At 34.3% G+C, this 26,008-nt stretch overlaps 1 protein-coding gene across 1 annotated transcript in view; it reads right to left on the minus strand.

The window, feature by feature from the left end:
- Positions 1-26,008, minus strand: part of CCDC178 (coiled-coil domain containing 178) — a 183,640-nt gene that overhangs the window by 47,858 nt on the left and 109,774 nt on the right. The window contains exon 20 of the mRNA XM_046928345.1: positions 7,714-7,863. Within this exon, the coding sequence (XP_046784301.1) occupies positions 7,714-7,863 (150 nt within the window). The remainder of the gene's footprint in view (positions 1-7,713; positions 7,864-26,008) is intronic.

A 26,008-nucleotide genomic window follows, 5' to 3' on the forward strand; every position in this document is an offset into this window, starting at 1 on the left:
TGTAGAGTGCAATGAGGTCTCCCCTGAGCCTCCTCTTCTCCAGACTGAACAATCCCAGCTCCTTCAGCCACTCCTCATAAGACTTGTGCTCCAGACCCCTCACCAGTTTTGTTGCCCTTCTCTGGACACGTTCCAGGGCCTCAATGTCTTTCTTGTAGTGAGGGGCCCAAAACTGAACACAATACTCAAGGTGTGGCCTCACCAGAGCTGAGTACAGGGGGATGATTACCTCCCTGCTCCTGCTGGCCACACTATTTCTAATGCAGGCCAGGATGCTGTTGGCCGTCTTGGCCACCTGGGCACACTGTTGGCTCGTGTTCAGCTGAGCATCAACCAACACCCCCAGGCCCGATTCCTCTTCTGTTCTCAAGAACAGGAAGATTCAAATTCACATTGCCACTGTCTCATTTACAACAAATATGTGAAAGAAGATAACACACATCTGGGCAGGCCCAGCCCTGAGACCTATGTTACTCAGAGGTTGCTTACTTCAGTATCAATGATGAAACTACTTTTAGCATAATTTACTAATATTTATTTCAGATCGATGTCCTACTGTTAGACAGACACCTTAATGATTTCATCCTTTTGTCTCCTCCAAAACTAATTATTCACAGTGTACGACTGCAGTGAGAAACTGAAACAAACTTAGCCAAGGATAATTTGTAACATGGTCATTCATGCAAGTGTTTTTGGGAAAGAAGGGAATTTCATTTCCGATCATTATTGCAGGGTACTTGAACCTGAGGGAATATAGAGCATCTGCATTACTGACATTTAAGTGAAGAAGTACCCTGTCTTCCCCTCTGAAAAATACAAAATGCTTTTCCTGGGGGCATTCGATAAATTGATTTCCAAACATTTTATTTTTAATCAAAACAAACAAACATTATTTGGAGAAGAAATATTTGTTTTCTCCAACCTCCAGCATTTTTCTTTTGTCCCAAATTCTGAAAATTTTAGCTTCATATCAGCCTGAAACAGATTTTGAGAATTCATTATATTGGTTTCCCTTCATAATAATTTCTAACTAAAAATATACTTTCACAGCTCTGCTCTACCAATCAGCAAGACTTTTCTTGTATAATCTTGTATTCCAACCTCTCTAAGAGTTTTTTCACTTGTACATAATTACAGACAAGGAATATGATTTCTGTCCTCAAATACTATGTCTGCCTCAATCTGCCTCATTGGGACAAGTGTCCTTAGGACTTAGCAAAACTGCAAAGATTTAAAAGTTTTGAAAAAATGCAAAGATTAAAAGTTTAAAAAAATTTATGCTCGCTGGTTGCCTCAGCAACAAAGACTCTAGCCATTGAAGCGCAGGTTCCCACAGAGGTCCTGGAGCCATACACTCATGAGACTGGTTCAGAGTACACATAAATACATGTGTATTTATGTGTACTGTCAGTTGAGAACTGTTTCATCAAACTTTTTCCAGCTAATTCTTGTTGAGACCATTCCTTCTGATTAATGGATTTAATTCCAAGTGGAAGTGTTTAAGAAGGTGCAATACAAAAGTTTCTACCAGTTTCTGGAATAACAGTTTGCATAACAGGGCACATTAATCTTATATGTTAAACTATTAAGAATGTTTTAGCTTTTCAAGCATGTAAGCATGGAAAATATAGGCCTAATAAGATTTTAACATAAGTACCCCTAATAAGGCATTTGAGATGAGTTACAATGTAGGTGTGCTTTATAATCCTGAAAGATTCTAATAATGCTGTTTATGAGCTAAAAATGAAAGCAAAAGTATGACTTTTATTAAGTTAGAGCATTTTGTTTGTTGTTTGCTGCAAGTGTTTTTGTCTGTTATTAAAGGCTAAGTCAAGCTATTTTGACACCAAATATTTTCAGAAAGTATTTGTAAGATTAAGCTATGACACTGTGACCTTAATGATGCTCTTAATGTAAGTTTGAAGTAGATGTGAATGAACGTGAATTTATGTAGCTAGTAAGAATGTAAATCTCAATCTATTAATCTATGTGGTTAAAAATGAACAAGCATAGAAAATAAGATATAAACGTTTTTTGAACTTTTGAACTTTTCCTAAGGAAGTTGTTTACTGCTCTGCAGTCACTCAAACTGCCTGCTATAAATGTAAACAAAAGAAAGTAACTAAATTTTTAAAAATTGATTTTGTTTTTAATAATGGAAGATCTTATTGCCTTATTTTGATTAAATGTATCTGTGATAGTAACAATTCTAACATCACTATTAATTGTTATTAGAAGAAACAAGTATATAATGTACATGGTGGGTGAAAGTCAGCACTGGTACATAGCTTCCCTAATGCAAAACCGCTAGAACACTAAGACTGGGGTAAGTTTTACTTCCAAAGGCAATTGTTTTGCAAAACCTACACAAAGTTAATTCTCTTGGCTTAATAATATTTTCCTGGATACTTAAAAAATCAACCATAGGACAGAATATTATATCTACCTTCTGACTGAATAAGAGAAACTAGAGAACAAGTCTTTTCTGTGCATTATCCATAAAGGCACATTAATGGGTATCTGTGTTAGAAAGAACTGTCAAGTACAACGAGCGCTAAAAATGTCCATTTCTACTTTGGTAGAGATACTAACACAATTTGTCTTCCTATTCTGTATGCTAAATGGAGTCTGGAATAGGCATACAGATGCGGAAAAAAAGGAAAAGCTCTATATTTAGTTAAAAAGAATCATTATGTGGAAAAAGGTTTTCTAATCTTTTCTCCAGAGGCATTAGAAAACACCCAAGTTCTAAAAAAAAAAAAAAATACCTAAAGGAATTATCAAATTTCTATACATATTTTTTTACAATGAAATAAAGAGATTTCACTTCCTATAATGGGACATCTTCTGGAACCTTATGTTGGAACTGACATTTGAGTCCTACAGACATCCTGTTCTGTGATTGCTTCTGTAGTATGCAAATCTAATCTGACCAGCCACTGATATGGCTGATACATCCAGAAAGGAGATGGACTTTCTTTAAATTATTTCAGTAACTTTGTTTTGCTACCAAACTAATAATATGATTTGACTACCTGCTGTATGAATTTTCTTATTGAGTCATCTGAACTTATGGAGTTAATGATTTAAATTTAATTATAACATTAATTTGATGCTTAAATTTAAAAAATATAATTAGCTCAATGAAAGTTTAGCAAATTTGCATAATAAAAAGCTTAGTGAAGACACATCTTTTCCTTCTGTTTGTATATGAAGCTGTCTATTCTGACAACCTATTGTGGTGTCAAAATTCTAATGTCAGAAAAAAACTCAGGAATATTGTAAATGACACACTTTTGCTTAACAGCTATTATTTAGTCTTGTTATATCTACAAAAGAAAAGAAAAATCAGTTCCATCACTGGTTTCTATTCTTAATCAAAACAGATGTGAAAACTGATTGAACATATATGAAATAAAAATTCTGATATTTCTTTTATGATAATTTTCATTACTTTCACACTGAATCCTTAATAGGTTTCTTTTTCATTTAAGATTTGTGAGGAAATGGATATGGAGGTCTGTTTTCTTGCTGTAATATTACCAGTGCTTTCACTATTAGTCTTGTGAAGATATAAAATAATCCAAGAATCCAAGATCTCCACAGTGAACCAAATAGGCAAAAACACAGTTTAAAGACAGAAATTGTGTTCTGTTTACAAATAATGGTTTGTGGATTTTTTTTTTTTTGTCATTAAGGGCAATGAATGGGAACCATAAAATCAGAAGTTAATTGCATAAACTGACATGCATCAGACTTACTTTATATTCTATTTAGTGATTCAAAACAGTGAGAACTTCATTTAAAACCCCACAAACCTATCTCCCAGCTGAACAAAATACTAAAGGCAGTGATATCCAAGAGGGCTCGGAGCCAAACACATACATAAGAAAGACATGAAAATATGTTTATATAAAAGCATAAAAGAACTTCACTTGACTTGCATGACTTTTTGTATCAAGCATGCTACAGCAGTCTTTTGATTCTAATATGAAACTATAGTAAGGATCATTGCACTAATGCGTGAGGATTTGTGATAATGTTGCAGAAATTTTACTGTCAAAACTGAACTGCAGTGTAATGACTTTTGTTATCATGGTTTCTAATAACTATTCAGAATGAATTGACCCTACATATGTTTTACTGCATTAATATGTCAGTTATCCAGAAAGTGAAAAAAAAGGAAACTAGAAATCAATAGACTCCTTTCTCCCACACCCTCTGTATAATATGGCCTCTTGAAGATAACAGAACCTGAATATGAGAATGAATTTTTACTTAAATTTTAAAACAATAGTAATTTTCAGGGAGATTATATTTAAATGCAAACTACGTGAACAAAAACAATTCTTAAAGTTTTGTTAAACAGATTCAAGTAAATGAGTTATTAATACTTAATGATATATCTCTATATTTTAGAATCAACCCTAATTTCAAGAGAACAAACACTGATATCTACAGTAGAACCATTAATTCATTAGCAAAATACAATCAAAGTAGCATCTTTCATTCTTGGGATTCTAAGATTGCCCAATATAAAATAAGGATATAGTAAATAACTAGTTTTGGTTTTCATCGATAGAGGTATTTCTGGCACTAGTATGCAAACCTGTTAACATTTTTTAGAAGAAATTCAAGAAAAAATGTTTGAAACTTCAACCCTTCCAAGTGAATGCTGGTATTCCTAGCTAGCTTTTTGATTTCAGAAGCCCAGCAAAAACATAAAAGCGCATTGAATTTGTTAGAATTGAAGAATTTGTAGCATAATAATGGAAATGGAAGAAAGGAAACAAATACAGAAGTGTACTATACGCCTGTAAAAACAAGCATATTACCAGCACTACATAGTAACTTAATTAATCACAAGAATTGAAGAAAGCAGAAATGCTTTCTCACTTGCAGCAAAGTTGAAACTTGCCTATGTGTTTTCCACCAGGCTGTTATCTCTTATAGCATGTAGGTAGAAATCTAGAAAACAACAGTGGGATATGAAAACCTTGTCTTATCCACTGCACCTGTATAGCAGTATTAAAAAAACAATCCTTTCCTCCTCCAATAGAACCTTTTCATTCACTATGCAGAAGAGAGTATTACACTTTTCATGGGCAAAGCTTCTCTATTCAGTGATGTGTATCCTCCCTGTTCTTAAATGTACCTCCCTCAGTACATAGAAACTTGCAAGATCATGATAACACACTTCATGTTACCAAAGACAGAGCCTCTTCTGGGGCTGAACAAAGCAGCTGCTTAGGATCCCAAAGTAAACCTACTTCATTAGTTAGAGCTGTTACTATATCCATTTAAAATATGCCAAACAATTTAATATTAGTAGTTTGCTTTTATTATCGGTATTCATAAAAACTAGCTTCTCAGTAATAAAATAAAAACTAGCTTCTTGAGTAATAATATATATATATAGGATACTAAGAGAAGAAAGTCCTCAGGAGTTAGGAATGGATGAACATGCTTCTTCAAGTCTGCACATTGTGATGCAGGTATATAGTGCAACACCTAGAAAAACCATTACTGTGATACTCCCTCAGAATTGATTTTCTGTTGCAGTTGTAATTCACTTAAAAAAAAAAAAAAAAAAAAACTAAGAAGAAAATACACCTTCTTTTTATAGGAGCTGTATGTAGCCAACACCTTCTTTTCTTTTGTCATAAATGCTAAATACTCTGTGATAATGATAGATGTGTTTTGCCTTAATTGTTGGACTAGTTAGTCCCTTAACATAGCGAAGAGTTATCAGAAAGGAAATTAGAGTAGTTGTCAATGTAATTCTTAAATTAATATTCTCAACAGAGTTTCTCATCTTCATATATATACTGCTACTAAATGGCACAGAGGACTGCCAGAAAACCTAAATATTTCCATCACTAATTTCTACCATAAACTAGGTACACATGTTGTAATGCTGCTCATAAGCTTCTATAGGATAGTAACATACTCATAACCATTTTCTTCATAAACAAGATTTTAAAAAGCCAAACAAATGATTATGTGGCAGTGCTGATGAAGCTAGATCCTGTTGGCATTGCAATGCAATTCTGCTATATTTTACTATGTTTATTTTATTGTATTCAAATTGAGAAGGAAAAAAGCAATAATATATGCCAACTCATTTGCAATTTTGTTTGCTTCCATATTACCTCACTGAGATGTATGATAATATCACCCACACTATGTCCAGAAGAGGTAAACTGCTGAGTGGGAAATCTGTTTCACAAATATTACCAAGAACAATTACATCCAGAAGGCATTCTTATATCCAAAGAAATTAAAGGTCCAGATTACCTAACGTAGATATATATTTTCTTTTTCATTATAGTGAGTATGCCCTAATTCTGTATTCAGAAAAAATACTTTCAATTCCTTCTATAACCCACTCATGCTAAGAAAACAACTCAGTGCTCATAGCTGTGCCTCATGTTTAGGGAGTATAATTAGCACTCACTTGGTGAGAAGAAATAGAAGAGAATTTCTTCCATTATTTATGTTTTGATCTTCAACTTGTTCTCCAAATACGCTTATCTCTAAGAATGTATGACTTAGAAATATTTTTGTTCTTAAAATATAGAAAGGTGCGTAGTTAACAAGAATACCTTGGAAAGGAACAAATTCAAATTCAGAGTATGCTGAATTTCAGAGTTAGAGATTTATTGAGGTGTTCTGTGGGAAATGAGTAATGGCTGAAGATACAGGTATAGGACATAAGAGGGACTAAGGGACTACGAGAGACTGATAGAAGAAAAGTACTACTAATAATTTGAACGTCACATCTCATTTATTTATTTGAAAACTTCTTCACTGCACTTTTCGAAAATGAACCAAAATATTAATGTTGACAGGACCTGATTCCTGCATACACGACCAAAGTTAACAAACATTCTTACCTGAAACTGTTGATATTAACCTACAATTTTTCAACATGATAACTTAGATGTGTACTAATTTTCAGAAGTATAGCCACGAAAGACAACCGAGCAATATTCTGGTTAACATATCTAGATAATATTTTTGATTTAACTATAGTAATGCTGATATAGTCGATGCTCATATTCTGAGAACTATCTATAGATGCAAAGCAAAGAAAAAAAACCTTTGTACATAAATTTATATTTTTGAAAATAGTTTTACAACACCTCACTTGATTTATTGTGCCACATCATTGTTAAATTTAAACAAAAAAACCCTCCTATTCAAATGTAACTAATTATTCAAGAGAACATTATACCTCAGCACTATACCTCCATCAAGGAAGTTCATCAAATTAGATTTTAAGTTTCTTTCATTTTCATATAAATGTTTTCTACATTAAACTCTTGCAGTGTCTGATTACGGCTGTTGTAAAGCTCACAATTCCCTGAAAGACTATTTGATAGCAAAGTAATGCATAATGTTAAGGATAGTATGCTAGGTAATATAGTTTTGTACAAAAATAAATACACTCCAGGTAAAAAAATAAAAAATAAAAAAAATGATGACTTAATGAATAATTAATACCTTATACGAATAGCTCTGCAAAGTGAGAAAAAATAAGCAAGCAAGAAAAGAAGTGAAAATACAAAAAATGCTCAAGAAGAAAATAAAAATACAGGCGATACGTGACATATTACTAGCTTGTATTGCAGTGGCATTATGTAAATGCATTGATCAAGTGTATTTAAAATAGGAAAGATATTAATTGACTGAGTGACATTAGCACTTTACCTGCTGATGATCTCTAACTGAATCTTCCGCCCTGATTCTACTATCGTAGACTTCTGTGAGATCTTCTTTACAGTCTAAGTAGCATTTCTGAGACATTTGATATTCCTGAGCTAGCAACAGATTTTCTCTAATAATTTCCTCCAGATTGGCCTAAAGAGAAAAATAATTGATTACACTCACTGCAAAATGCTCTTCTAAAAAATAAAATTATAGTTCACTTTGAATTTCCTTGACTCATGCCCTCATGAACATCTCTATAATATAGATGACAAGATTATGGTTTCAGTGAAAGCAGTGGGAAAACTACAAATGATCTCAGAGTGTTTAGAATTTTGCTGAAATATTTATACTGAAACAAATGCTATTAATAATGGTTTCCTGTGAAAATAAAGTTTTAAGTAGTTACAATAGAAACTACTAGAAAAAAAGATATTCTTCTACCTTACTACATAAGTCCTCTTTCTGTATAAAAATTATTTTGTCTTAATTGCCAAAGGATCCACTAAACTTTTTCACATTTTGCTATTCACATCTCTTTTTCCATGTTATACAAAAAAATGGAGACAATGCAATAAACACATTTTTTTAAAAAATAATTTTAAAGTTTCCCAATCATAATTTGATTAACTTGATTTCAAAGACTAATTTAATTATCAGCCATCATTGTTCACTACCAGGTGAAGCTGTTTGGTATGTGTGCTTCCATAATCAGACAAATTTCCATTGTTTTTCAAACTGATCTTGACTGAATTTCTTGTAATTGTAATTCATGACTTTGCAACAGTCATAGAATTTTCTAAGGTATTTTATCCAAGTTACAAAGACAATCCAATTTAATTTAAAATTGATTTATGCCAAGGAATTCTACTTTCATTTTTATTTTTTTCATTAAAACATGCATTTTATGGGAGGGAAGCCCAACTACACTTATCCATAGAGTTAGACGAATGAAATTTTTTTCTAGCTCCATAAGTATAAAACAGGATGCCTGGTTTCCACATTTCAAAATATTTTTTGAGATATGCTTTAATTGTATATTCTTAAAGTATATTTTTAAAATAGGATAGCGAGTGATGATGATACCACCCACTAGAGAGGAGAGATGCACAAAAAAGATCAATGGGCAAGCGTAAAGCTTATTAAATTTATGTACGCTGTTGCCTGTTGTATTTGGGAGGTACTTCTGTTAAACTCAGATGCACATAATAAAGTGGAGGAGTAGAGGACAGCTTACAATTATGTACAAGTCTGGGCCAACTAATTAAACCGAGATGTCCATATGAAGAATGGTTGCCGTAATCTAAAGTAATATTTCAAAGTCTTATAATGCAGAAGTTATAATCTAAAAGTTTCTCAAGTTAAAAAAGTATGTTTACAAGTTGAGTTTATATAAGTTGACAATTTGCAATGCTATGTGCTATGGAAACCCTTGCTGAAAAGCAGAGCTATCAGAAGAGGTAGATCAGTTGGACCAATGCTACCATAAAGTGCGCCCTGAATGGAGCCTCTCTGTCTGGCAAGGAGCAATGGCAGACCTCTGACTTGACAGTCAGAAATCATCAAGTAATTGCTTTGCGAAAATCCAAAGATAGGGTTTGTAAATCCCTGTAGTTGCATTTCTGGTAGAGGAATACTACTCTGGTAGTATTCAACTGTTACTCTATTAACTTCCCTGACACTCTTCTTCCCTTTGACAGAACACTGTGCAAATCAAAAGATCCACATCTGAGGCAGAAAAAAAAAAATATTTTGAGCACAAAGAGGTTTAGATTTATTTTCTCAGATCACTGGTTGAAGGTTCAAGTCATTATTTATACGTGAATACTAAAAGAGCCAGACTTTATTGCAGCTAGTCAAGCTCTCTTTGGAAGAGCAACATAAGTGCGCGTTTATCTCATGAGCTGGGACCATTCTAAAAATCACCAATGTTTTAGCCATATGTTACAGATACAATTTTGCCCAGAACCCAAGAAGACTAAGGACTTTTAATAAAATTCAAACCTTGCTTTAACATCTTCCCTGTCTTAAAATAAATAAATAAATAAATCTATTGAATTACTGGACTAATAAAGTCCCAGTTCTTCTGGGTTCACAGTGCAGAATGCTGAAGAAGCCTCAAGTTTTTTGAGTCTGCTCCCAGGAGAGCAATTCGGAGTCTCTCTTTTTAAAGACAAAGCTAGCCAAGGGAAATAGCCGCATGCCTGAACAGACTCACAGCCATCCTCCGGAGCTACTTTGAATGTGGGAGTTCCCAAGACAGTTAACGTGTTAACAATTCTTTTACTTTGCTTTTTTTTTTTTTTTTTTAAATATGCAATGTCTTAATCAAGATATATGAACTTTTCTATCTGTACTTTTACACATTTTCAGAAAACTTCTGCTAGAAGATTGCCATGGTCATGCATTCAAATCTGAAAATCCTTCTGTACAAAACTATCACTCCATATGTCATTAAATACTAAAATGCCATGCATCTTCCAGAAATCTCAAGATAATTAATGGAAAGATGTAGAATTTAGTGAAGAGGAGGTGACTAACTCTTTTATTACTCTCTGAGTAGAAGTAAAGCTTTGTTTCAAGCTGATACTTTCATGAACAAATATACAATAACTGATATTAATCTACTGACATTCATTACATAAAAAAACTAATGTTTTCAACATTGATAGCATCTTTTCATATGTAAGGACTATTGGAAAGTCACAGAAAAACTTATTTCTAGAATATTAACATCAATACAGTTATTTGCCCTAACATTAGATTTGCACTCAAGTGCATATGTAAGTCCTGTTATTTTTTGTATAACTTAAAATGACGATTCAGACATTTTGACAAGAAAAAGACATATTTATGAGCACTCCGTCTTTATGGGAGAGGAATGATCAAACTGCGACCAAATTTGGTATGTGAGAATATAGACCACGCTTCTTTTTTCCTATTCTAGCAAAACAGGGATATGAATCTCAAAATTGACAGCAAGATAGATATCTAAGTAGGTAATCATGACATTTGATACACCTCTGCTAGTCGAGCTTCTGAATTTGAAGACTTGCTAAGTGCTAATAAACACTAAGATTCTTCTCTTTGTTCTCTTCCTTGTCATCAAAATTTGAAATCATATACTTATGATATGCTAGTCTTGATTTACAGGTACATTTGAGCTCTTTGGACATTCAGGAACTGATGTATGAAAAATGGAAAAATATTTTTTACACTTCTCCGTTAAAATCAAAGTTTCTTTCTTCAGTGAGAAAAAGAAGTACAACTCATAGGAATTTCTTGAAGACTTTTACATGAAATGAAATTTGAGTCTCAAATAGATGAGATAAATCAGATGAAACCTGAAAATATCATACTAGAAACAAATGAAAGAAGATATTTCTTTGTATTTTACATAGCTAAGGTGTGTGGAGTCTTGTGAATACCAAAAAAAAAAAAACCAGCTATTAAAAAGGCACACAAAATATCCACTATGGATTATTAAATAAGAAAAATGGAAAAAAATGCAACTGAATATCATAAAGCCGGGGAAATATTCAAAAGAAATTACAGCATTCTTGCCCTCTTGCTATAGACAGCCTGGACAAGTGGTATCAGAGGTAGAAAACTGGATTAGATAAAAGGTCTACCTTATCCAACACATCAGCTTTTTTCCTCAGTATGTTCTCTTACTCAACATAACAACTTAGTTTCTATTTTTCTGGAACAGTAGGAAGCTGGAACACTTTTTTGTGTGTGCTGAACATAGTGGAAGTGGATTTCCTGTCTGTTATAACACAAACCCACACTAAGGCAATAGAATACATGGAAGAAAAAAAAAGAGGAGAGCCAAATGTTTCCCCAGACCTTAAAAATAATAATAACAATTGTTAGCACAGTGGAAGTTCAGCTGGACAATAAGGAAGGCACTGCAATGCCACGCAATATGAATTATCAGTCCAGTATCTCAGGACATATGGAATTCATTGTAAGAAAAATCTCCAAATAAGGATCATCACTAGCCTAGTCCAACTGAGAGGGGAGAAAAAAGAGTGAAAATGAATGTTAGAGACAACTAGGGGAAACTGAATCTTGGCATCTGTAGCACAAAGATGCATTTCATGTTAGTCCTCCATCCTTTTACATACATCAGTATCAATCACTTTGTGTTGCAAGTGATCCAAGAATTATTTCATTGTTCTGTTTTTGTGGCAAAAGTTTATAAAGAATTGTGGAGAGAAACCTTAGGATTGATGAATTTGTCCACATAATGATATACCAATAAACATGATATAAATCCCTGTAGTTAACAAAGTCAATCATCAGTGTGAATGTTCACTTTGACAGCAGTGCTTTATTGACAGATAAGAATAATTGATTTTGACAACCAGATGCATCAGCACAATGAACTAATTATTAAGGGATTTATATTCGTTGGTTATACTACCTAAATTCAATATTTTGAAGATTTCCCCAAGCAGGAATGACTATTTCTTTTGTACACAGGAAGTATCCTTTTTGGACAACAACCCAGAATGTGAATTACAGAAAGAAATTACTTAAAATTAGTTGTTCATGTGCATCCATCCCTTTAAATCCAAAGAGCTTCTTCAGTAGAGTTAGTCATGTTTCTCCAGTAGCATCTATTACATATATCATATATGTCCTTTTCCCAGGGCAAAATGAGTATGGCAATTCCATGTGCCTTACAGACAGCGTAATACAGGTGCAATACACCTGGCAAGTCTCCCTGCTACGAAAAAGCAAAAAAGAGGTGGGATTTTTTTTCCCCTGCCTGAGATAACGTTGTTACAACTAATGCTTACCAGCAAGTACTTTGGGTCCTACAAGTCACAGAAACTACAACAGAAGGTACAAAGAAACTAGTTTGAGTACTGACGCACTCATCATACCTGGGATTTTCTACTGATGTTGCCACCAGCATTTGACGGTTGGTAATTTATGCACCAAGGATCATGCAGCTACTTCATAAATCTCTAGCACTGAAATCCTATTAAAGGATACTGTGCAAGCATCTGAGCCTGCTTAAACAAACTGTAACATAAGTCAGGGGACTTACACTGTTGATATTATATACCTCCCTAATACATACTTCGATGGTCTCTGAGCTGAAATAGGTCTTTCACTGTACCTGATACAAACATCAACCAACACACATCACTCAGGATTGCTGAAACTAATATTGCTTCTGAAATACATATATATATATGCATATATATATATATAATTTTTTTTTTTACATCCATAGTATAAATTTGTGCTTTATAATGTTTGGATGACAATTTAGAAAATAAATCCTGGAGTATATAAATATGCTGACAGGAAAGTGAAATATCATATTTTTGAATAATGTTTTAGAGACCATTATAAATAAATTAATTACTCTTCTACTAATGAGTATGGTGTAAAAAGTTTTCTGACATTGCATTTATCTTACTTGGAAACTAAAGTAAGAATATTGATGCCAGGTAGCTTTTCACTGATAACACAGAAGTTCAAATAGCAATTCCAACAGTTTTGAAAGAAACAAGTTTAATGCTTATAAGGACTTGAGTGGAGAATTACTATGGGAATAACGCGTATCTATGCCTAAGCCCTTGGAGAAAAAACAGGTGAATGCCAAGCTACTAATACTATAAACAAAATAAAATTAGTGAATTTATGCACAGACATGCCTGCTTTAATACTACAAGTATTTCAAAACAAATAGTATTTAACACTTTTGGATCATAATTCTTAAAGGCAATCAAACTGAAAAGCCTTTCTGTTTCTTTATTATATACAGAGTTTTCTATGTATGGAATAGTCTAAAGCTCCTCAAAGTAAACTTTGGCACAGAAACCAAACTGCAGTTATACTAAACATGGTCATAAAATAAGCTCAGAATACTCTAAGATAATTTAATGTTGATGTATCCAGTATCTATTATTACAATGGTGCAGAAGATCTGAGGAAAAGTAAAGAAAAACAGAACAAAAGTGAATAAAAATGAAGTACTAGAAATAATTACGTATGCCCTGCTTCCTCTACAGTGCCCTGGAAATGAAGTAAAGGAATAAAACTCCAGAGGTCAATACATTAGCAAAGCATATTATCCCCCCCAACCTCTCTTTTTTTTTTTTTTTTTTTTTTTTCCCCTCCCCATTCAGGAGCCAAAAGGAATAATATTTTCTTTTGTCTTCGGTAGTGATGAGCTCTGCCCTAAGGACTTTCTGAAAACTTGGTTCAGAATCAAGTGCTTCAACAATGATTCAACATAAAATGAAGATTTTTCTGCTCCAGTGTTCTTCTCACAGCTATAGAGATTTAATAAATTTATCTAGCTTGTGATACATACATTGTGGGATCCCTGGAATAGGGCAGATTGGTCCTTATAGTAAGGGCTAATCTGAAGCCACAGTTAAAGATGGAGGTCACTTCTTGCACTGGTTTTAGATTGCGAAATGGATAAATCAAATAATTTAAAAGTCAAGAGGCTTGAACCAAGCAAAGACCAACCGCAAGGCCTGGAAAAAGTCCATACTGGTGGGTACATAGGAAAAAACAACAAGACTTTTTCCAGTTTTTCAGAAGAAAAAAAAAACAGATATCTAGTTGTGCTGTTTCCCATAAATGTGTCTTCTTCCAGACAGTAGAGAAGAGATTCAGAAACATACATACAGTCTATGTTATCATGACCTACTACAACTGGCAGATCTTTGGAGAATCAAGATGTGATCAAAACACCATGTGAAAGAACCCTAAGATTTGAACAGGTCTCACAACTGATTAAGTATTTTTAGTTCTATCTTTATCAGCAATGAAGAAACCCTGATTACAGGGAATAAAATTTTGCATTGTGGAGTCAAATTTCTCCCACAGACTAGAAGTAAACTCTTCTGAAATTCTTCTAATGCTTTCAATGAAACTCCACAGGTTATTGCATCACATCTACCAGGAGCTATATTTAAAGAAATCTTGAAAAAGCTGTCATTCAGAACACAAAGAGTTAAACCTCTTTCTTGTGTCCATCAAACATTTGAAAAACTTGCCACTGCTCTACTGAATAGAATTTCATCCTAATAATGCTCTTCAATAATTAAAAATTTTATTGTGGATAAAAGATGAATATAGTTTTCATATTGAAAGAATCAAGAATGGAAGAGCTTTGCCTAGGGCTACTTCAATTTTAAGATCAGTCGTGGTTACAAAGGTTCAGATGCAGTATTCAAGATCTTTAGAAAGGAACTGGATAATTCCCGTTTTCACACTGCAAAACTAGAATTTGGTAGTGCTTCTACACGCTTGACATTTATACCTTAAGTATGGGCAAACTCAAGGGACGTGCAAGAGACTGAAGAGTTTCTATGCCCTTGAACATATGAATATTGAGATATGAGATCAATCTCCTGGAAATTCTCTTCAGTAGCTCCTGGAACAAAAAAGTGTGCTCAGAAGGATACTGAAGAATTGGTAGCTTCTAAGAAGATAATGAACTGATTGAGATGGATCTTCACGATGCCTGATGCCAGGACAGTGTTAGGTCTCAGTACCAATTTGCTGGCACCAACTTGATATACCACTTAAGTAAGTCACAGTCCTTTTCTTTCTTGATATCATGGAAAGAGATTGGTACCAAAGCACTGGAAGTACAAGCATAATGCCTTCAGGTAGTAGGGGTCAGTGACTCCACCAGTGGTGTCAGGAATACAACTTCAGAAGGCATGGGACCAAATTAGTGCACTCCCAGAAGTGAAAAATAAATAAGTATTAAAAGCAAGCAGAACACAAGTGAAAGCTCACAAACAAAGGAAACTGAATAAGTAACATTGCTGTTGCAGACAATGTGAATGACAACAAACAATAAAACAAAAATGAAAAGCAGACATCTTGTATTTGATGCTAACTGCGGAAAAGTGTACCTTTAAAAGATTTTATTGCAAGTGAATTGGAAACAATTATTATACTATATAATGTCAGTAAATTTAGTATCGATTGAAGAGGATTTCACTTGATCCACCAGTTCTGAATGCTAACGAAAGAAAATATCAACCATTCAAAGATCAGAAAAGTTAAAAAGTGAATTCTTTGGTGACCTATACAGATGGTAGCAAAATATTTCTATATCACAAGAGATAAACACATTTATTTAAAAAATATTTTTGCTTTAAAACCAACGTTTGTGTTTTATTAAGAATAATACAATAAATAAATAAATAACAAATTTATTAAATGGAAGAAGATTATATAGCCTGAAACTATAATACTGAATTTAGACTTCTGGTGACAGATTCTTCCATACTGAAAGATTTTATTTCAGGAAAACTAAAAGCTACTTGTTTTAAATACAGTCCATCTATAAATATGATGAAATATAAGTTGATATGAGCATAAAAAATATTTTGAAATTACATAGAATTAAGAATTCCTTCAATCCTACATGCTACTCCATACCTTAAGCCCATATGCTTTGTCTAAAAAGAGAGTTGATGACTTCATTATTGGTTTCTGCATAACAGTTTTAGACTTTTAAACACAATCTTATTTGCCTATTATGCACATTTAACTTTTCTTCTAAGTCATCACAGTTTGATTATATATACCTGTCAATATTTTTAAAGCATATTACAAGAGAGAACTTTTCTTTCAGCGGTGTTCTGGAAAAGATGGAACTGCATGGAATACCCATTTATTTATTTCATTAGCATCAGTTAAAACTTTATAAACGTTCTTCTTTCTCTTATGTACTTAGGCATGGACAATTCTGCATCACTAGGGGAAAAGGCTAATTACTCACAGGAAGGTACTTAGATACACAATTTTGTCATTACAAAACCTAATATTTTTGTATTAATGGAAAGTGGGTGAAGAAAATAAATACCAAACCCCCTTATTCAGATACTAATACAAAAACCAAACACTTTTTATTGCACAGCAGAAACATCAAATAGAGAAAGATATCAAAAGGTATCAATAAGCAGTAATACTGAACAGAATACCTGTTACCTATACATATCTCCCATTCATATATTTTATGTCTCTAAAGTGACAGAAATGTGCAAATAAAGAGATTCATGAGGTAATTATTTAGGTTTTTTTTATTAAACTCATTGGAAATTTAAAAAAAATATTTTGTTGCTTCATTAAATGAAATGTGCAAAATGTAGTAGATTTAATAGAATAATTTATTTCATTTTGACAAACCCTATTGCTAATCACAGAATGTTAGCACTCAGTTCTAGCTTTGCAAGTGCAACTATTTACATTTCTGGAGTTAGAAGAGTCACCTTTCAGCCTTTGCAACCAGAATCTTTTGTAGTTCTTTTAAAAATGAATACTACTAACTCATCCTCCCTTGATTACAATCAATACTGACATTTTGTTCTAAAGGAATATTCTAAATTAGGACCTGTAAATCCATACTTTGCCTAACCTCAGTTACCTACTTTGGTCCGCTAACAAACCATTTGGCATCAGTGAACTTCTCCATAGTGATGATGCACATGACTGACACCCAGTGGTCTTCTTGGCTGAAATTCCTTTTAAACAAACCTGTACCTGGACATTTAAACACCCACCTTAAAAGCTGAGCTTCTGTATATTTATTTTTGAAATTCCTCTTGGACCTTCTGTATGGATACATAGCTTGACCTTAATCATTGTTTCTCATGGAATTCTGAACTCCAGCAGCTGATGATGGAGAAATACTGATCTATTTACTTTGCCTATTTTATAAGCAATATTCAGATCATTAATTAAATAAGATTTAAATCTGCTTTTTAAAGCACTACATGAAATCTTTATACTAAGTTTACTGAAAATAAATATTTTTTCTTCAATTAAGAAAAACCTCACTTTCACTTCAAAAGCAAGCAGAATTCTTATCTGACTTTTAGCAGATTTTTATGTAACAGAGAATGCATCTTCATGCCTCTCTTCTCCAATTAGAATAAAACTTCTTAAAATTTTGAGAAACATAGGGTAGAGAATTTTCATTGAACAAAACTAAACATACAATGAAAAACTGAACAAAACCTATTTTTAATGGACACAGAGTAATTAGTTTTCATACAAACACTGTTGTCTTTCTTAATAAAAATCTCAAAAGTATCCAGTACACTTAAGTATTAATGAAGTTAGATATCAAACATAGAATATGACTATAATGTTACACCAAAGGTTCAGATATCTGGTTAGAACAGGTCTGTACTGCAGATAACATAGATCAATAAGAGCGTACGAAAGACGGGTATTACATGTCCTAAGCAAGTAGCTATAACGAGTACAGATACAGCTCTGTATCAGTGCAATATTGTGGTTATCTGTACAATTATGTTTGTGCCTCAGGCTCTCTCTACCATATTAAAATCTTGCTGAGTGGAAGCCTGAGAAATCATTACTCTACCCTACAGAGAGTCCTTGCCACAAGTTCCTTGCTTATGAAACCTTTTATCTCCTGAGATTATAAGTTTCTCTTTTACCTGTTCTCCTTATGATGAAACCTGAGATTTCCCTTATCATGGAAAACTTCACTGTTTAAAACCTACAGGCAGGTTCAAACTATAAAGAACAGAAATGAGGCAATACACACAGATCCGTCACAGAAAAGCAGTAAGAGGTGTAGAGTGCCTTTAGACAGGACTATGTTTTATTTAATGAACATTTATCCAAGAAACAAGACATGAGATGAATTCTACTTTTTTGATGCCCAGCCAACAAGTTATGAATGAAGCTGCTGTATGCTGAAGGTCCTGTCTGGCTTGAAGGCCACTGTGAAGGATTTGATTTCTAGAAACAAACTAAGGATACAGAAAATAGCTTGATATCAGCCCTAGCGGGAAAGATTTGGGGGTACTGGTTGATGAAAGACAACGTATGCCAACGTGTGCCTGCAGTCAAGACAACCAATTGTATCTTGGGCTGCATCAAGAAAAGCATGACCAGCAGGTTGAAGGAGGTAATTCTTTGCCTCTACTCTGCTCTTGACACCCCAGCTGGAGTGCTGCACCAAGTTCTAGTGCCCCCAACACAAGAAGGACACGGAGCTGTTGGAGCGGATCCAGAGGAGAGCCACGAAGATGATCAGAGAGTTGGAACACCTCCCCTATGCGGACAGGCTAAGAGAGCTGGGGCTTTTCAGCATGGAGAAGAGAACGCTCTGAGAAGACCTTATAGTCACCTTCCGGTACCTGTAGGGGACCTACACAAAAGCTGGGGAAGAACTTTTTTATAAGTGCAGATCGTAACAGGACAAGGGGAAATGGTTTTCAACTGGAAAAGGGTAGACTTAGACTAGACATTAAGAAGAAACTTCTTACTGTGAGGGTGGTGAGACACTGCAAGCGGTTGCCCAGAGAAGCTGTGGATGACCCTTCCCTGGAAGCATGCAAGGCCAGGCTGGGTGGGGCTTTCAGCAACCTGGTCTAGAGGGAGGTGCCCCAGCTTATAGCAGGCAGTTGAAACTGAATGATCTTAAAGGTGCCTTCCAGTCCAATCCATTCTACAATCCTATGAAAAGGAGCCCAGTGCAAAGAAAGACCAATGCACTAAAATGTATCTGCACACACACACATTGCCCACAATACAGTGCAATGGTAAACAAAATCATTGAGAATTTGCCCACTGAAATCCTCAGATTTCAGGTAGAACACAGTCAAGCTTCTAGAAATCTTCCAAACTATTTTGTCATTGGCCACAGCATGTAACGCTGACATTTACTGGAGGAAGTAGAATCAATGAATTCCAACCTCAGAAAACAACTCCTAAAGCATAGAAGTAACTTCTGCTGGATGTTCTCTGTCTAGCATATAATCACAGTTTAAATGAAGCCTCAGAGAACCCAAACTTCAAATCATAAATGGTATCATAAAATCTAACGCAATAAAAGTACAAAATGAAATTTTTGTTTATGTCAATTGCCACATTTCATGCAAAATATTTACATGAAATTGTGATAGAATTAATAGTGAGCGTTCTTTATTGAACACTCATTTTCAAATCAGCAAAACCTCAAAAAAAAAAAATAGTTCACACAATCACACATACTAGTAAAGATATATTCTTTGCAACTTTTCAAATGAGACTAATACTTTTACATTAACTACTATAAACAAGCAAGGACAACTGTGGAAAATTTCTTAAATTGAGTATACCTATTTTTTGTCATTAAAATTTTGCAAAATCCTACCAGCTCAACAGATGTGTAAAGTCTGGTATTTCCTGTATAGAACAGGAAATGTGGATATAATATGTTCTAAACAAGTAGCTGTAATACACATACAAACAGTCCACATTTTCATTCATCTACATATTTTCCCAAACAGTTCAGAGGATATTTATATAACGGAATATATGTATTATTTTCCTATGTATAGTATGTATTATAATTTTACTTATATATGTATACACTTTATTATATATTTACAATTATATACTTCATTATATATTTACAAAATGTTATAGAAATAGTGTGTTCTAATTGTCATTTGACTTAGGGATGTAGTTAAATGTAGTAAGGAAATATCATTAGCTTCAAACTATTATTTCTGATACCCAAGTCCCTGCTTTTCCACAGTTGTTTTGTCTTCTAGAACCATTCATTTCAGAACTGCCATTTCCAACAATAATGGTACAGTAGCTGTTCTACATAAAAACAGTAATGCAGCCTAATTGTCTCATTCTTGTACTTTCAAAAGAAGTCAACTGAGGCCACAAGCATGGCTGTGAAGAATAAACTACATTCTTACGTTTTGAATAAGCCAAAATTGAGCTTTACAAATATCAACCTAAAAGTACAAACCAGTGTGCTCTGTAAGTAATCTCAGAACCAAAGCTACTCTCAAATAATGCTTTTTCAGAAATACCTTCTAAATGTACTTCTATCCTTGTCTATGTATGAATATACAGTCCTTTATAGCTAAAGATTTATCTCTCAGTATTATTACAATACAGTCATTACATGAATGGGCAAAGTAAAGGGAGACACACACAATGCCATTTCCTCCTCAGCTACCAAATCTCAATTATAACAACAAATATTTTTCAAAAACAGGAAAGGAGGGAAATAAGGATTAGAATTTATATGTAGATTACAAAACCTAAATAACTTCAGTGATCAGGAAGTATTTTTTTCTGTCTTCAATGTACATATTTGCAATGTGAATGCTCCAAGCAGTAAATCACCATATCCACAATCATCACAGGAGAAGTAGCTGAGTTCTTGAAGGAAACAGAATCACTCTATCTCATGCTGCATTTGCTTTGAGTCTTCCTCAGTATTACTGCAGTGGTTGATGAGAATATAGATAAGTTCAGAAGACATAGTGCAGTGTTTTCTAGTACTATAATAAAAATAGGGATAGGCATTCACACTGTACCTAAATGTGAATGCTTTTATCTGTGAGTTCAAGCTCAAGATAGTCGTTAGTCTCAGTGTTTGCAGCTACCCAAAGCTCTTCTATTGTCCCTCAGTCAGGATAGCTAAAACTATTTCTATTTCTCAGAGGATCAGGACAAGCATAAGCCACCCATCTTTGTTCTGTTCACAAACCCCCTAACATTCACTAATGCGTTAACCCACCTGGTAGCCTCTCTTGGACAGAAGGTGCTCATGTTCTCCCCCCTTGGACAAAAGGCTAATCATCAAAATACCAAACCATTCAAGACTACAGTGCACTTCTTTCAAATTCTGGTTTTAATGGTGAACAGTCAAATCCTCATGGCACCTCATGCAAGAGAGGACATCTCAATACAGTGCATTATCTGTAATAACCATAGGATAATAGGTTTCCAATAGTTGACCACCTAACAGCTGACGCCAGAGAAAGACATGGTCTTTGGATATCTCACAGACTGATCCTCATAACCAAAGTTGAAACAGGATGCAGTATGCACAATATAATGTGGCACTAAGATATCAACATTCAGCACACAAGAGATGAGGCTGTCAGGAATTACAAAATATAAGAGAAAGGGAATCTGATGCTAGATCCTTTAAACACTTATTTCAAATACAAATTCAGGTTTGTTGGCAAGTGTGCATGAAATTAAAACTTTGGCTTCTGTCATGGCAGAACCCCGTATTTTTTCACATTCAGAACTGTTACAATCTCCAACACTATTATCTGAAATACAGTGTACTCTCTGACACCCTTTAAATAACACTACAAACAGCCAAATAAAAGCGCTATAAAAATAAGAGATGAACTAAATTTTTTATGAGCGTTATCTGCAGATAGCACTTTTAGACACATGGGATACTGTGTATTTATCATATAGAACATCATATCTAACTATGCAGATGCATAAGAAAAATGTGTTATATTTGATATTCATATCATATCAAAAATGATATGACAAAAATTCTAATGAAATTATAACCTATATTTTCATTTTTTTCAGTACAACTGTAACAGGAGCTGATTAATGACTTATTCTTCATATGCCATTCAAAGCCCACTAATTTATTCTAGCACTGTGTGCATTACCTAATGAAGATGATACTCCTAGCTTCTCTATCTTCACATTCTTTTCTGCTGCTGCTGTCTAGTATTTTAATTTAAGCATTGAAATTACACCCATTGTTTTTGCCCTGCAACCCAGAGTTGCCTTTCAGTTCACTATATGTATCCCATCCTCAGGGAAAGGACAGCAGCTACTTGGAATTCACAGAGTATATTGTCTTTGAACATCCATACACTTGGGGAAATAAATCTGGAAATTAATACATTATTTATTATGGTGTCGCAAAAATCCCCACATGCTTTTTGTCCCCAGTTGTTTTCCAGTAACACCTGACTAAAATAGCTACCATAGAGGAAAAGGGAGCATCCAGAGAGTGGAAATGTCCAAGAGCCATATACCTGTAGAACACTACTACAAGCAAAAAATATTGCCTCCCAAAGCTCCTTCTGCTTTAGAAAGGCCAAATATCATCAAAAACCACTTGTAAAACAGAAGAATAGCACTTTCTTGAATAGCATGTAAAGTGGCACATTAGGTTTGTTGATTTTTTTCCCCCAAGTCAGATAATTTCACTGCCAGGTGTAAACCTATGACAACAGTCTGAGCTTCCCAGTTCAGATAAGATGACATGAAGTTGTCCTACATATCTGCAAGATTTTAGGAAACTTACTATAGCTCCTGATTTGCACAATGCTTAACTGTCCTCTCATTAGCAACAAATCCTTCAAAGAGATATGCAAATAGTCTAACCAATTCCTGTATGACTTCATAATGCTTTTAAAAATTAAAACTGCACTTGATATATGAGGGGATGCAAAGAAAAATAAAGCTGTGAAGATAAAGTTCACCTCTTATTTTAGAAATTTTTTCATGAAATCATAAGGCTTTCTTACCTTTATTAAAAACTGTAAAGCAATAGAATGGCAGAAGACTTCCATGCAATGAAAGAAAATACGAATTTACATATAGAATTTTTTTCCAGTTATTACTACAACATTTTTGCTGCATTACCAATAACTGGAAGATTTCAATGTTAAGACCTCTCTCTGCAACAGGTATTATTTTCCTGTTTTTCAAACAGAATCAAACCCTAGCCTAATCAAATTGTTGAGAAGATAGCTTGCAGAATGCCCATCCACTGCCTTAATCATAGAGCAAGACTGAAAGAGACTACATATCGATAAAAGTGACAGTGCTGAAGCTGGATCTAAGCATTTAATCCACACTGAGTTTTAGGTGAGACACAACATGCTATTTCCTTTCACCTGTATGGGGGCTCAATGTGACACACTTTGTATTGCATTGTTTGTTTCTCTTCAGAGAAGTCTCATGTATCAGTAAACTGAGATTTTTGTATCTGTGCTCTGCATGATTTGGAGCTGAACATTTATGTCAGAGAAGACTGAAATGGTTAAATTGACTAAAGCTAAATATTGTTTTTCTTTTTTTTTTTTTTAGTTCACATCACATGGGGATTGGCCACACATAATCATATCAGTTACTAATTTAGATTGGTTAGCCTCTATAGGTGCTTATTATATAAATGGCAACACACTATACAAAACAGCCATAATATAAAGCTTCTCGTTCCAAACACAATAAAAAGAAACACAATGAGGACAATTAAGTAAACCTAATCTTCTCTAGCCCTCAGCCAAAAGTGTAAGAAATATTAGGTCTGTCTCAAAGATGCCTTATAGATATATAAATGTTTCATCATTCTTATATTATACAGCTCCTTTCTCTTGGCACATAACCAACTCTACTCATGAAGTCTTAAAATATATATATATATGTTAACTGAACAATATATCTGAGCTTTGCAGCCACTAATCCCAAGCTCATGTAAAACTGTATGTGATCACATACTTACTCTGTTCCTTTGTTTTAGTGCATCAGCACTGCACAAGAAAGGTGCTGAGGGCACAGTATTCCTGTAGGAGTTTTCTTTTGGATGAGATATAAATGGAAGGTCCTACCCAAATTGGTCATTAGCAATCCCAGGGAACTCTTCATAAGAGTAGGTGTGTTAACTTCAGTCTCCTGGCCGAATTCCAGCTCAGGTAATTACATTCAGCCTACCTAATTTCCCACTGCAATTACAAATGCAGAGAGATCCTTAATTTCCAGTCCCAAGCTGCTGTACAGTGTTGAATAGTTGTTACGTTTCACTCAGGATAGCTGCAATTCAGCACACTATGTATAAATTGTGACAGTTTGTAAATCATCTTGGAATTATTTGAGATGGAGGTGCTACGCGGTTATTTGAATTAGAATAATCTTAATTTCCTGGTACTGATCTAAACATTGCTTTTAAGAAGCCTTTAGAAGAAAACCTTCCTGGTGCACTGGACAAATCAGGCTAGGCAATATTTCATCAGTCATAAGTTCAAGTATTAGAACTTAGAACTGCATATATGCAAATTAAGATACATATACTTTTCAATTCCTAGCAACCTTCAATATGGTTTACACCATCAGTAACATAGGAAATGTAAGAGCACAGTTCCATTGTAAGATTAATGGCACATCCCAGCTGTAAAACTTCATTCATATTATTAACATCTCACCAAAGGCCTTAGACATGCATAAACATAGCACTCTGTCAAAGCTGTCTGTAAAGCATCAATAAGAGGTTTAGCAGATACAATTAAACAGAGACTGTTTCTAAAATGAGCTACTAGAATTCCCATCAAAACCTTACAACATCTCTACATAATAAATGTACAAATTCTCAGTTTCCTCAAAGTCTCTCTCTTTAGGCTTCATGTCCAAAGACTAACTAGATTACCACTGAACTCAAAACTTTCTTGCCTTAAAATTCAGGATCATCTCATCCCATAATTTAGAAAGCCAAGGAAAAGAAAATGATTATCTGAGGTAAGTAAAAGAGGAAAGGAGGTGAGGAGTACAGGCTTGAAATAAACAGAACCAAAACATTGAAGTCTCATTTTATTCCATAAGAACAAACAAGACCAGTAGGTAAACTATGGCTTGGAAGTGCTCTCTTGGAACTATTACACTACTTTACTTTTACTGGTTCAGTGCAGTACCTTGTGACTGAAGTAGAATTTTATTCTGTGTCAACTTCTATACAATTTTAACGCTGCCTTCACTGCCACTGTTTGACAATGGGAACGTACTGAGGGTGTAAAGGGTTCCATAAAAGGTAGGTGGAAGAAAATGGAAACCCAGCACCGTTTAAGGAAATCAGTGAATAAATTACAAAAACTGTCCATTTGCCTGCCCTTTTTAATCTTACTGTCGTATTCAAACTATTGGGCATGTAACTGAATATCTCAACTGTACCTGAAGAAATAATGGAGCGTGTCTCTGCAGTAAAACAGAACGGCACTAAACTGATGAGTTTAACCCAGCAGAAAGAGCGGCTGTAAACATGACAAATGCCTGCTATTGATTTCAGGTTTAATTACTCTGTGCAGCACTGACAAAGCCCATCAGATGTTGTTGTGAAGTGTAAATGGAACAAACTACACTTCACTGCCCATAGGAAACTGATGGTGTCTGCAGTTTGCATTGTTTACTTTATCCTCCGTAAACTTCAGCCTTGATCAAATTAACAAGTGCTACTAACCTCCAACAAACTACATTGCACTATGATTTTACAGCAACAGCCTTGGAACAATAGTTCTGCAGCATTTCATTGATAACAAATGTCTGGTTAATGACAGCATAATGGCAGCTGCTGAACCTTACTGTCCAGCCCCGCATGTCCTGCAACCAAGGGTACCAAGAATTTTTAAACACACGTCTTGCATTTCCTCCTATATGGGGGGGGAAAGAACAGATTGACTTAATATTATAACAAGTTTTAGCTAAAATATACCATCCA

The sequence above is a fragment of the Gallus gallus genome, chromosome 2 (genome assembly GCF_016699485.2).
Source record: "Gallus gallus isolate bGalGal1 chromosome 2, bGalGal1.mat.broiler.GRCg7b, whole genome shotgun sequence".
NCBI lineage: Eukaryota > Metazoa > Chordata > Aves > Galliformes > Phasianidae > Gallus > Gallus gallus.